Genomic DNA, 13,011 nt, shown 5'->3' with positions numbered 1-13,011 from the left:
ACTTGGGACAATATCATTAAGCTTGTCTAAAAATTCCAATGGGTCACTGTTTCTAGGCCAAAGACAAAGAACATCATCTACATATCTATACCATGGAGGAATAAAGTCCACTATATTAGGTAGTAATCTAGACTCAAAAAACTCCATATAAATACAGGCTAGAGGAGCAGAAAGACAATTACCCATGCTCATGCCAAATATATATATATATATATATATATATATATATATATATATATATATATATATATATATATATATATATATATATATATATATATATATATATATATATATATATATATATATATATATATATATATATATATATATATACACACAATATATATACAGTTAACCCTCACTTTACGTTAATGTAACCTCGAAGGTACCGCGTAAGTGAGGAACGCTGTGAAAGTGAACAACAACAACAGCAACATATGGGATTAATTGAAATGGAGTCCAGGCCATCCCCAAACTCCACTTTTGACGACACATAACCATGTTGCAGTAAAAATTTTATCTTTTAACTTTATGATGGTATGAAAAACAAGTAATATAGAAGAGGTTAGGTTAGGAAAGATAAAGGTTAACATAGGAAAATAAAGGTAAGGTTAGAAACTAAAATTAGGTGGAACACTTACGTAGTAGAAGAGATGGGTCGGCATGGGATGGAGAGGCTGGTTCAGGCAGAGGGCAGATTACTGGCCCTCAGGTGAATCACCATTACTAGGTGAATCCATCATCACTGTCACTTACAGTTGTCAGGGCTTCCCTGACAAATCCCTCAAAGTCAACTTCACTGTCACTATCGGTTTGGGCTGGCTGTGGTGGGTTGGCGGTGAAGAAATCTGTTATGCTTTTGCTGGACGGCTGGGCGTTGATGTTGTCGCGGATAATCTTGATGTACCTGCCCAGCCCGCACCAGCCGGGTTATGGAAGACTTCATAGCGGTCATCGCTATTGTCGCTGAAAGAAAAGACTTCACCTTCCTCTGCACACTCCATGGCACACTTAATATCACTATGACTTAAATTGTGTTCTTCTTCGGAGACTGCCGCATCTTCTTCCCTCCTCTTCACTGACGGTTCTTCCAACATCCGCAGTCACTTCAGGATTTCTGATCACCTCCAGGATGTCGCCGCTGGTGGTCTCGAGAAGCCTGAACTGTAACAGTTCATGCATTTCTCTGGCAAGGTCCACTGCTACTGCAAATACCCTGAACCTCACCAGTCACAGATTGACTCCTCCTCTCACCTGGTATTCCATGCAACACATGTCTCCATGCAAGACGCACTGTAGCAATAGACAGCTGATCCCATGACTCCACCAAGATGTCCACAGCTTTTGATGTTAAACACTCCAGAATTGTTTGAAGAGTATTTTTGCTGTTCTTAACTGTTGTTCCTCATCTTCGCCGCCTTGCTATCGTGGTGGTGTCACCAGTTACGCGAACTCTTCCCTGGTGTTGGTGTAGTCATTCAGGAGCTGGAATTTTTTTGAGAATGCAGCTTACATTGCAAATCAACCCTGGTCCATGGGCTGTAATATAGACGCAGTGTTGGGAGGAAGACCACTTTACGCTAGTGACGCATCTAACAGTAGGGGCGAAAGTGTCCTGCGCGCTGTCCAGCAGCAACAAATATAAATGACATTCTGTCGCCACAGAATTTCTTACATCGAACAAAACAGTCATCAAACCAGGAGAGGGACAGTGTAGAGAACATCTGATGCCTTACGCGGGTTGTCATCAGCCAGTGGACATTTAGCTTGGGGTCCATGCTCTTGTAGGAGGCGGCTTATGGGCTGTGTGGATCAACAATTCCAGAACTTGAGCTTACAGGTACCGGAGGTAGCCGGTGGTAAACAGGACGGTGATGCGCTCCTTCTGCTCTTCCGCCCAATCCTGCTGGCATTCTTCACAACTTAGGACTTGAAGGTAGTTTTTCCAGAAAAGACCAGATCTGGCCCACGCTAAAACACCTGCTATCGCCACTGTACTGTCCTTCCTCCATATAATCTCATCATCAATGTGAAAAACGGAGGAAATTCCCCGAGTCAGCATAATCTATCAGCACCGCTTCTTTCACCACCAATAAGCTTATATTGGTGATCTTGTTCTGGATCTTAAACCTCTGTAACCACCCAGAGGAAGTTAAAGGGTTTCGGGCCTAGTTCCCATCTTTCGCGCTACCTCGCCATGTACAGTTCACGGCGTAGTCCTTTCATACAGAGCCGCTGCGGTTTCAATCGCCAGCGCCCGTCATACTTCGATGCACCAAGTACCTCACAAGTAATTTTTCTGTCTGAGAAGCACCTGGTTGTGAAAATATTTGATCATAGAAGCACCTGTAGACATTGTGATCTTCATAAAAGTTCTTTATCTTGGCGCTGAATCCTTCTTTATAGTCCGGATCGTGAGATTCGTTTCACGCCATGCTGGCGCCACCAAATCAACCTGCCTTGTTCCTTTCTCCTCCAACTCTTGGATGATGCTATACTTCACCCTCAGAGCTTAAGGAACGCCGTGTCTTCTTTGGTTTAGTGCCGCTGGGTCCAGGTAAGGAAAGGTTTCTCTCTGGTGGTAGGACAACCGGGCGAAGCCATTTCCACGGAACAATGGATGCGCTACACATGGAGGCCTGGAGGATGAAACTGCCGCTGCTAGGTCAAGCGCCGCCTTCTCCCTCCCTCCCTCCGGTGCGGACACGCCATAATACTTAAGCCACTACAGCTAGCAGCAGAGGGGGGTGGGATGCATGCGCCAATCATAGGTCTGATACGCCAGTATGACGCCAGTGATAACGCAACAAAACACACACTGGCGCAATTTTACCCTACTGCCACGCTTGCCTGCCGGAGGGAGAGGAGGAGGAGGAGGAGGCAGACAGGCGGGCGGTGGGTGGCGCGGTGGGGCAAATCTAAAATAGCGCCGCGCCGACACTCGCGTAATGGGGTTCACGCATCGCTGTAAGGGGTTCACGCATCGCTGTAATGTGAGCACGGAGGTTCTGGCAAGGCACCGCAACAGAACCATGAATGCGACCGCAGAATGAGGGGCTGACTGTATATATATATATATATTGATTAAGCTATTTAGGATTTAGAGTGTTTTGACTTTATGCATTTTTTAACTTTATTTATATATATATATATATATATATATATATATATATATATATATATATATATATATATATATATATATATATATATATATATATATATATATATATATATATATATATATATATATATATATATATATATATATATATATATATATATATATATATATATATATATATATATATATATATATATATATATATATATATATATATATATACAAGGAGTTCTGCTATGGTTTTGACAACGCGAATTGGCTCTAAAGTTATTGATGAATAGAGGAACAATATTTGTAAAACGTGACGGCTTTTTGCTCTAACGCAATTCCACTTGAACGGTTGTTGTGGCTTGGCTGTAATGCAGTTTTTACAGTTCATGTTCGACATCACATGTTCAATTGATATATGTTTTGCTTGTGAACAATTGCAGAAGTAATTTACGTGATATCTCGCCAATAAGAAGAATTTGAACCAAAAAAATCAGCCCAAAGTTAGGGGTCGTCTAAGCACCAGATATAAATTCCTTCCTCTTAAATATTATGTTTACGGTCAAGAGTGGTGATGGAAACATCATAAACCACTCAACGTCCTACCACTAATTATTTTATACTGAAACTTACGTTTGGGAAGCTGGATTAAAATGAAGATTACCGGTATATTAAAATAATAAAAATGTATTATAAACCAGTCTAACATACCGTAATAAACACAGCTGCTATTATCATCCCCCCCACCCCCATTTGCCAGTGACAAGAAAGGGAAAGTGACCTTGACTGTGACCGCCTGTGGCTATTTTTAGCCGTCCTTGTGTTCGGAGGTGGTCAGTAACACATATCTGTATATTTACTGATCATAATACTTATCTCCTATGCAGTGGTCCCTCGGTTAACGAGCGCCTCGGTTAACGAGATTTCGATTAACGATTAAACTCCCATAAGATTCTTAACTTCAGTTAACGAGCAATCCCTCGATTAACGAGTTTCTTACGAGCTGACCTCAACAAGTTTTCGCTTGCACTTGGCGGTCAACCAGCTGTAGTAATCGGTTCTAGGGCTTAAATTCCTTACTATTTTAGTAAATATCAAGAAGTTTATACTACTCAATAATTTTAAAAGGTTAATATTAAATTTTTTAGTCATTTTAACAATTATTGAACATAATTGAAGGTAAAGTCACTAGTTTGTGGCTTGCCATCCAGCCTTTTAACAAACCAAACAAGCGTTAGTTTCTCTCTCTGTTTTCAGTGGAGGTAACATCTTGCTAGAGACTCTCTTCAACTAAACGCTTTTTTCTGTGTTTCCAAGCAAATTATTGGTCATTTTGAAATTTATTTTACATATTGACAATATATAGTGCAGCGCAGTGTTATTTTAAAGAAAATATTCTTTGTTTACAGCTAGTTTAAACTTAAAAAATCACGTGTTGACATTGTTTGAATCCAGAATGGGGCCTAAGAGATCAAGAAAAGCGATTTCAATCCAAACCAAGCAGGAAATTATAAAAAAAACATGAACAAGGCATTAGAACAAATGCGCTTTGCAAAGAATATGGCATGTCGACATCAACTGTGTCGACAATTCTTGCACAGAAAGAAAAATTTAAAGAAGCGAAAGTGAGAGACAGATCTACCAGAGTGTTTAAAAGCAGATCCCTAATTGCAGAAACTGAGAGGTTACTTCTCATCTGGATTAGGGAAAAACAGATGAAAGGTGATTCAGTTTCTACTGAATTCATTTGTGAAAGAGCCAGGGAGATTTACGAACATTTAAAGACAGATCAACCTGGTTCTTCAGGCACAGAATTTGAAGATTTTCTGGCCAGCAAAGGCTGGTTCGAAAAATTTAAGAAAAAAAGTGACATTTTCAGAGTTGTTAGGCATGGTGAGGTTGCTAGTGCTGATAAGGAAGGGGCAGCAAAGTTTTTAGTGGAATTTAAAGAACTGATGGAAGAAGAAAATTATCTTCCACAGTAAGTGTTCAATGTGGATGAAACTGGGCTGTTCTGGAAAAAGATGCCCAAAAGAACATTCATCACCAGAGATGAAGCCTCTTTACCTAGGCATAAACCCATGAAAGACCGTCTCACTCTATTGCTTGGTGCCAATGCTTCAGGGGATTTCCGACTGAAGCCTATGCTTGTCTACCACTCTGAAAACCCCAGGGTGTTCAAGCAACAGAAAGTGGTAAGAACAAAGCTTGGAGTTTATTGGAAGTCCAACCGTAAGGCATGGGTGACAAGACAGCTCTTTAATGAATGGGCTGTTGAGGTGTTTTGGCCTTCTGTCAAGAGCTACCTAACCACCAATAAACTCCCTTGAAAGGCTCTTCTCCTCATGGATAATGCTCCTGGTCATGACCCTCAACTTGCCAGAGCTTTGGAGTATCAATTTGACTTTGTGAAAGTGTTGTTTTTGCCTCCCAACACTACATCAATCATACAGCCAATGGACCAGAATGTGATCAGCAACTTCAAGAAGTTGTACATGAAGAAAATGTTTAGGTGTCATCAGGCAACTTCCACTGATCCTGAACTAACACTGAAACAGTTCTGGAAGAAACAATTCAACATCCTGGAGGCTGTAAAATTCATTGTGTCATCATGGCAAGAAGTCTCCACTAGATCCCTCAATTCTTCATGGAAAGCACTGTGGCCATCAGTAGTCCATGATTTTGAGGGATTTCAGGATGACACAGTTGGACCAGGAGATTGTGTCCATTGGTCAGTCACTGGGCCTTGAAGTGGAGGAGGATGATGTCGAAGAGCTTGTGATGTCTCATGAGGAGGAACTTACTCCTGATGACTTGAAGCAACTGGATGAGATGTTAGAGGCTGACAATGGTGAGGAGGAAATGGAAAGTGATCACCATATGTCAACTAAAGAGTTGAAAGACGTGATTTACCACTGGGAGAAGTTCAGGGAACTAGCTTCAAAGCACCCAGATGTGAAAAAACTGTACTATTTGTCATGTTGAGGACTCAATGGACTCCTTCTTTAAACATAAGTTAATGGTGAGGAGGAGAGATGCCCCACAGACCACAATTGACATTTTCTTCAGTAAAAGGCAGAGGGAACAAGATGTTAGCCCTCAGCCTTCCAGTTCAAGGAGAGAGGATGATGCTAGCCCTCAGCCTTCCACTTCAAGAAGGAGAGAGGATGTTCCTGCTGGAGAATCTGTCAGTCCAGAGGTTCCTGACATTTTCATGGAAGGTGACTCACCTTCCAAGAAGCAGTAAAATGCTTCTCCACCACCTCCACTTCCTTCTCTTCTCCCTTCTCCTCCTCCAACTCCCACTTCAAATTCACATCAGCATCATCATCCAGGAGCCTTCTACATACACACCTCAAAGTAAGTGTCAATTTCTAACATTTTTGTTGAACTTAGGCAATTTTCGGTGAGCTGGAACCAATTACCCAAAAACCCATTGAAACAATGGTTTCGGTTAACGAGATTTTCGGTTGACGAGCAACCTGCTGGAACAGATTGTGCTCGTTAACCGAGGGACCACTGTAAATAATTCATTTAAAAATTATTTTTTTACAAAGAATATTCAGTAAATGACTGCGTTAATTCTTGAAACTACCGACAGTGGTAAATTTAGGATATAAATGATGAACAGAAGTCACGTCATGGATTCGGAGTTTGGTCCTTAATGATCACCATAAATGTCTGGTCAACTTCACCTACCAGGTATAATGGTAGCCTCCCTTTTTTGCGAAACAAGTATATAATTAAAGAAAATACTTGCAGTGTGTTTAATATATTACAGTATATTATAAATAAATAAATAAACAAATAAATCGGCAAATCTATTTCAAGTAAATGGAAATATTTTACTCACACCAACATTAGTTCCAGTTAAATAACTGACGCTTAAGTGAGTCACTAGTGTACACCAGCCGGTAAAATTTGATGCCAATACTTTAAGTGAATTGGCCTTATTTTAAATAACCAACCATAAATAAATGCAAAAAGGAAAAAAGATCAGAGGTGAGAAAAATTATATTGTATGTATGTTGTGTTGTCAAAGGAAGAGAAACAATTGAAACTCTGCAATTGTGTGTAAATGAGGCAGAAAGATAGATCAGCAACCTAAGACTTGGTCACAATTTTCGTGATGCCATATGGAAGTAGGATCTACCATTAGACAATACTGTACATTATGCTTCCAATATCTTCCCAGGCGGTAGTATCTCCCTGTTTGGTAGCTGCCTACCACCTATACACAAATTTTAGTAATATTACTTTGATACAACATGATAAATTAGACAAACAATGAAAATAAACAAACAAAAGTTATTTATCAAGACCTTCTCTCTGAGAACAGAGGGTAATAGATGGAGAAGAGATAAGAAGCCTATTTATAGCCCGTCTTTGTGTAGGAAGTCTACCACACTATAAATAATTCATTTAAAATTTATATTTTTTACATAGAATATTCAGTACATGACTGCGATTATAAAATAGGCCGAGATATACAGTATGTAATATTTATGTGTGTGTGATGTAAACAGAGCGCTTGGCCTCTCTCTCTCTCTCTGTATGGATGGAATTTGTGGCTTAGAGTGAGTGATACGAATGTCGTAACATTACTAGGCTGAAGGAGCCTGAATACTACTTAAACACATCAAAACTATGTTAATTGATCACTGTATAATAAATTCATTCACTCATAATTCAAATTCCCTTATCATCCTGTGTTATATACAGAAATACTTAAGTCCCTGAGGGCGTACACAAAAAGAAAAAGGAGGACTAAGACATCCTGAAGTGGATAGAGAACGGACATCTCTACTGGGGGACTCAAACGTTTCTCATGTTTTGAGGGCGCTGTAGCATAATATGAATAATATGTAAATTACAATTTACATATATATACTGTATGTAAATTGTAAAAATTTAAATAAAAGAGAAAACTAAATACGTAGCATTTAAAGTGTACTGTACAGTACAGTGTTGTGGCTTCGCGCGGGGTTATGCAGTGTTTACAGTTCACGTTCGACATCACATGTTCAATTGATTTATGTGTTTTGTTTGTGAACAATTGCAGAAATAATTTATGTAATACAGTTAACCCTCACTTTACGCGGTCCCACATTCCGCGTTTCCACGTTTACGCGGTGCCCTGCCGGAACCCAGGATGCTCACATTCCGCGGTGCGTGTACCCCTTTACGCGGAGAGCGGCTGGCGAGCCGCGCCATTTTTGGATCCAAACCTCCCGCCATCCGCCATGTTGTGCAAGCTGCGCGAACATGGTGCGCACAAGGTCGCCCAGTCATCAAAACATTACCAGTTCTTCACCCGCCACCCACCACAGCCGGCCCAAGTCAGTGATAGTGATAATTATGGTGAGGATATGGACTTATATGGACTTTGGGGAGTTTGACAAAGAGGCCCTGCAAGCCTCTGTGGTGGATAGTGATACAATTGATACAAGTGACACAGGTGAGGGCCAATAATCTGCCCTCTGCCTCGGAACCAACCGCCCATCCCCGTGTGCCCAGCCATTTTTTCTACTAATGTAAGTGTTAAAAAACCTAATATTATTGATATTTCTCTTAATTATTAATTGTGTGTGCATACCATCATAAAGTTAAGATAATATTTTCACTACAACATAGTTGTGTGTCGTCAAAAAGTGGAGTTTGGGGATCGGCCCGGACTCCATTTCAATTAATCCCATATGTTATGTTATTCACTTTACGCGTTTCTCACTTTACGCGGGACCCTCCGGGTTACATTAACCGCGTAAAGTGAGGGTTAACTGTATTTATGTAATCAGTATACCTGTACAGTATATGTAAATTGTAAAATTTTAAATAAGAGGGAAAAACAAAATACATAGCGTTTTAGACCCGCGCGCTCTGTTTACTCCACACGTTCAGTTTGAAACATGTGTGAAGTTTTTAAGAGTCCTCAGTGAATTCTGATTACTGTTTCTCCAATTTTGTGACTATGGAAAAGAAGAATATCTCTGGGAAGCGTTCTGGTGATCGCATTTCCGGTGGTGATCATAAAAGAAAGGCTATAACTCTTGAAGAAAAGCTTGATGTTTCATGACTCCTCAACCTCAACATCAACCTTCTCCCCCATCAAGTTATATTCATATTTTTTCAAGGTAAAGTGTAACATTTGCTGAATGATTTCATTATTAGATATGAATGTAACATTTTTTAGACTGTGCTATCCTTTGTGTAGGCTAACTATGAAATTTTTTTTCGATTTGGAGTAATCTGCACCTAACCCTATTTTCTCCATAAGCCCTGTTATTTCTATTACGCGAATTTCTATAACACGATGTTTTACAAGAACACAACTATCGCGTTATAGCAGAACTACCTGTACTGTATATATAAATGGAGAGTGGGAAGTGATTTCTGTGAGAGAGATAGGGTGGTTGGGTTGCCTGGGCTGAGAGGAAAGTACCCACCTCCACTCCCAGAGTGTACTACTACATCACCCTGCAACCCCTTTAAAATGACACTTTGCAATTTCATCATAATTCCCATATTTAGGTTTATTTGGTTCCGGGTTAATAAAACTTTAGCGGAGAATAATAAATCCGCCCCCCCAAAAAAACCTACACTCAACCTCAGATGAGTAATTGTGTTGTATTAAATTCCCAGTGCATTGTTTACATAGTGTAAACAGCTGACCAGCCAGCCAGCCTGCGTCCATGCCTATCATGATGTTGACGTACTGTGTTGGTGTCACACAGAGGATAATTATGAAAAGGGAAGGAGCTGTTTATGTAATATAGAACTACTTTTTGTACAATATCTTATATGTTTCTGTCTTTTTTTATGTATTATGTATGATATTTAGTGTTTGCTAGAGCAACTTTGTATTTTTTTTATTTCCGGAACCTAACTAATTATTTCTTCTGGTACCTAACCACCGAATTTATGTGATTTCACTGTAACTCAGTTCAAGGTGTTATGTGAATTATAATCGTGTAAGATGTAGTATTAGTTGTGCATATATTACTTCTTAATCTATAAAAACAAAATTTTTGAATAAACCCCCAAATGTCAATTTCTTCCTAAAATCATAGTTAACATAAACCAGATTTGCTAATATAAACTAAGTAAAATATAACCTGGATTTAATTTCAAAGGACTGCCTTTCATTGATGGGAAAGCAGAGATAGAGCAGTAAGATTATTAGGTACAATACATAAAAGAAATACACCTTCAACTAACCATCGATCTTTGAAGGTAAAATAGAAAAGCGAATTTGTGATCTTGGCACCACTCTGGCCGCTGAAGACGTACATAGAGTCTCTTGCTACTGCCACTGGAAAGTTACAGCAGGTTGGAGGACAATCTCCTGTTTGACTGATTTCTTCCCACAATCGGGTATCACCCTGGTCATCAGAAATAGATTAAATTGGTTAATGCCCTGGCCCTGGCCAGTGGCCATCACGTGCAGATCAAATTGGTTATTACCCTGACCATCATGGCCATCAGAAACACATTAAATTGGTTATTACTCTTACCATCAGAAGAAGAATGTTATTTTTTTTGCTATTGCAAGCCTTTTCCCAGAATCTAGACCAATATATTCTCCCATCATCCCCTAATACTGCTGTAAGAGATCACTTGTAAAGAAATAATGAAAGAATTATGGAACTATATACTGCATTTGGTGCTGATTAATGGCACCCTAAACTCTCAACATTTTGGAGGTTATGGAGATTATGCACCCAAATTTAATTCACTTAAGATCATCCACCCTGACACTAATTTAATCTAACCTAACAATACTATCCCCTCAACAGCATGAGGGAGGTTTATCTTTAAGAGAAATAAGCTGGGGATTATAACCTTTAGGTGATTACAAGTTATATATATACTGGTATATTAGGCTCAAAGAAAAAATTAATTCACTGAACGAAAGAAAAAAAGTCCACAACGCATTGTGGACACAAAAAAATAATCAAAAAGCAAAATTTCACTACAGGTTAGAGTTATATTACTATTTACAGGTGCATCAGCATTTTTTAACTGGCACTTATTTTGCCCATAAACTTTATGATCATTAATAATAATACTGTGCTCAGTTAATTGGTAAAATTTAATCTTTGGTAACTATCAAGTGTCTCTAGGGTGGCTTGACAGATGACATTTAAGTTTTTAATAAGGGGTGTCGTGCATTCCTTTCTTAGTAATCCTAATTTATTATTTCTTTAAAACTATTATCACCTACGATGCTGTCTAAAGATTACGTATGCACCTAAAGGTCTACATATTACTGCTGAGCTGTCACCAATGCTTAGTGAAATAAAAGTCTCAAAGTCATTTTGAGTGTATTTTTGGAGTCTGTTCCTGATTCCTATATTCCCTACTGTAATTTGCAGAACTCCATGCCACAAAAACGATATATCACTGCAATTATCGGTCTCAATCTCACGATATACTGTGCCCAGGTGGGCTATTCCCCATAAAAAGAAAAAATGGGTATGTACTGTATATTGTAAATATACAGTAAAGTAATATCTCCGGTAGCCGGAATCCCTCAAACCCAGAACTCTCCGATAGTTGGAATAAAAAATTTACTCGGAAAATCACTCCCAAAGCCAGAATTTTCCAAAAATTTCGGGCTTGGGAAAATTTTTTCCGAGGTTAAAAATCGAGAGCATTTTCTGAAAATGTCTTAAGTTTTTTTTTTTGGAGGGGGGGGGGTTGACCTGACGCAATGTCAGGTGGAGGTAGGGTGGGGGATTAATGGTCTTCTGATGGAATGTCAGGTCACTCTTTCTTGGGTGAGGGATTCTTGGGTCTCATAACCTGAAGATGTCTTGAATAAGCACGTAAGCTAAAGTACTTTTAGGGAGATTGTTATAAGATTAAGTATAAATGAGCAAAGTTGTATCTCTTCAACATTACATTACATAAGATTTTAAAATATGGAGTGTGAAAGCAAAAATATGTGAGTGATTAGAAATACGGAGTGGAAAGGAGTGTAATATGCACCAGCGTGCAGAAAAAACTCCTCAACAGACGAGCTTTTAATTCACCTCTATACAGTGACACAAGACCCACACTGGATGCTTGTTGTCTTAATTCCCATGTGCGTGTGTACATGCATGTATTTTTCATTAATTAGTTAAGATACGTTACTGTAAAAATCTGTGCTTATTAATACCTGTACCCTTCATATATAATACAGTACAGTACTGGACTAAGTATATACCTCATAGGTAAAAAATAATGTCACTCAAGACATCTTCAGGTCCTAAGACCCACTAATACCCCACCCAACAATTGGTGACCTGACATTGCATCGGGTCAGGTTAGTAACATGACCCAATAATCTCCCACCCAACCTCCATCACAAGTGTTAAGATGTGATTACAGTTATGTATTACAGTCAGCTCAGTGAAGTGTCTGCCTACTCTAGGCTAAAGATGACACGATCTGCTGGTGATTACAGTATATACAGTATAGTAGTACAGTAGTATACATTATTATGTTTACAGTATGAACAATATAGTACTTGTACAGTGGTGTTTGCATAAATAACTACAGCGACAAATAAGCTGTAACACAGCTCTGTTCATGCCTGTATCATATAAAGATTTAGTTTTTTAAATATATTTATTTAACCAAACTAATAAAGATAAAGAATTCAGGATTATTTTGATAAAAAACTGGCGTCTAAAAAACTTAGAAGTGATTTTACTGACTCCGGTATCAGCATTTCTTACGTTTTTTAAATAAAAGAATGGAATTCCCATCGCTATACAGGAAAGCCCCCGATAACGACAATTCATATTTAAGACCCTGGTTTATTTAAGACCCAATTCAAATTACAGTATTACCCTGCTTAACGCGGTTTCACTTAGCGCGTTTTACCGTATACGCGGTGCCTCGCCAGAGCT

The 13,011-nt window shown here is 39.0% G+C and overlaps 1 protein-coding gene across 1 annotated transcript in view; it reads right to left on the bottom strand.

Annotated features, from left to right (window-relative positions):
* Positions 1 to 10,514, bottom strand: part of LOC121873624 (leucine-zipper-like transcriptional regulator 1) — a gene marked incomplete at its 3' end in the record, with an annotated part of 44,780 nt that extends 34,266 nt beyond the window's left edge. Inside the window, exon 1 of the mRNA XM_042377270.1 lies at positions 10,331 to 10,514. Coding sequence (XP_042233204.1) covers positions 10,331 to 10,404 — 74 coding nt within the window. The remainder of the gene's footprint in view (positions 1 to 10,330) is intronic.
* Between the last annotated feature and the right edge of the window lie 2,497 nt (positions 10,515 to 13,011).

This window comes from Homarus americanus, unplaced genomic scaffold (genome assembly GCF_018991925.1).
Source record: "Homarus americanus isolate GMGI-L3 unplaced genomic scaffold, GMGI_Hamer_2.0 scaffold20860, whole genome shotgun sequence".
NCBI classification, from domain to species: Eukaryota; Metazoa; Arthropoda; class Malacostraca; order Decapoda; family Nephropidae; genus Homarus; species Homarus americanus.
This window is presented reverse-complemented; position numbering and strand designations above follow the sequence as displayed.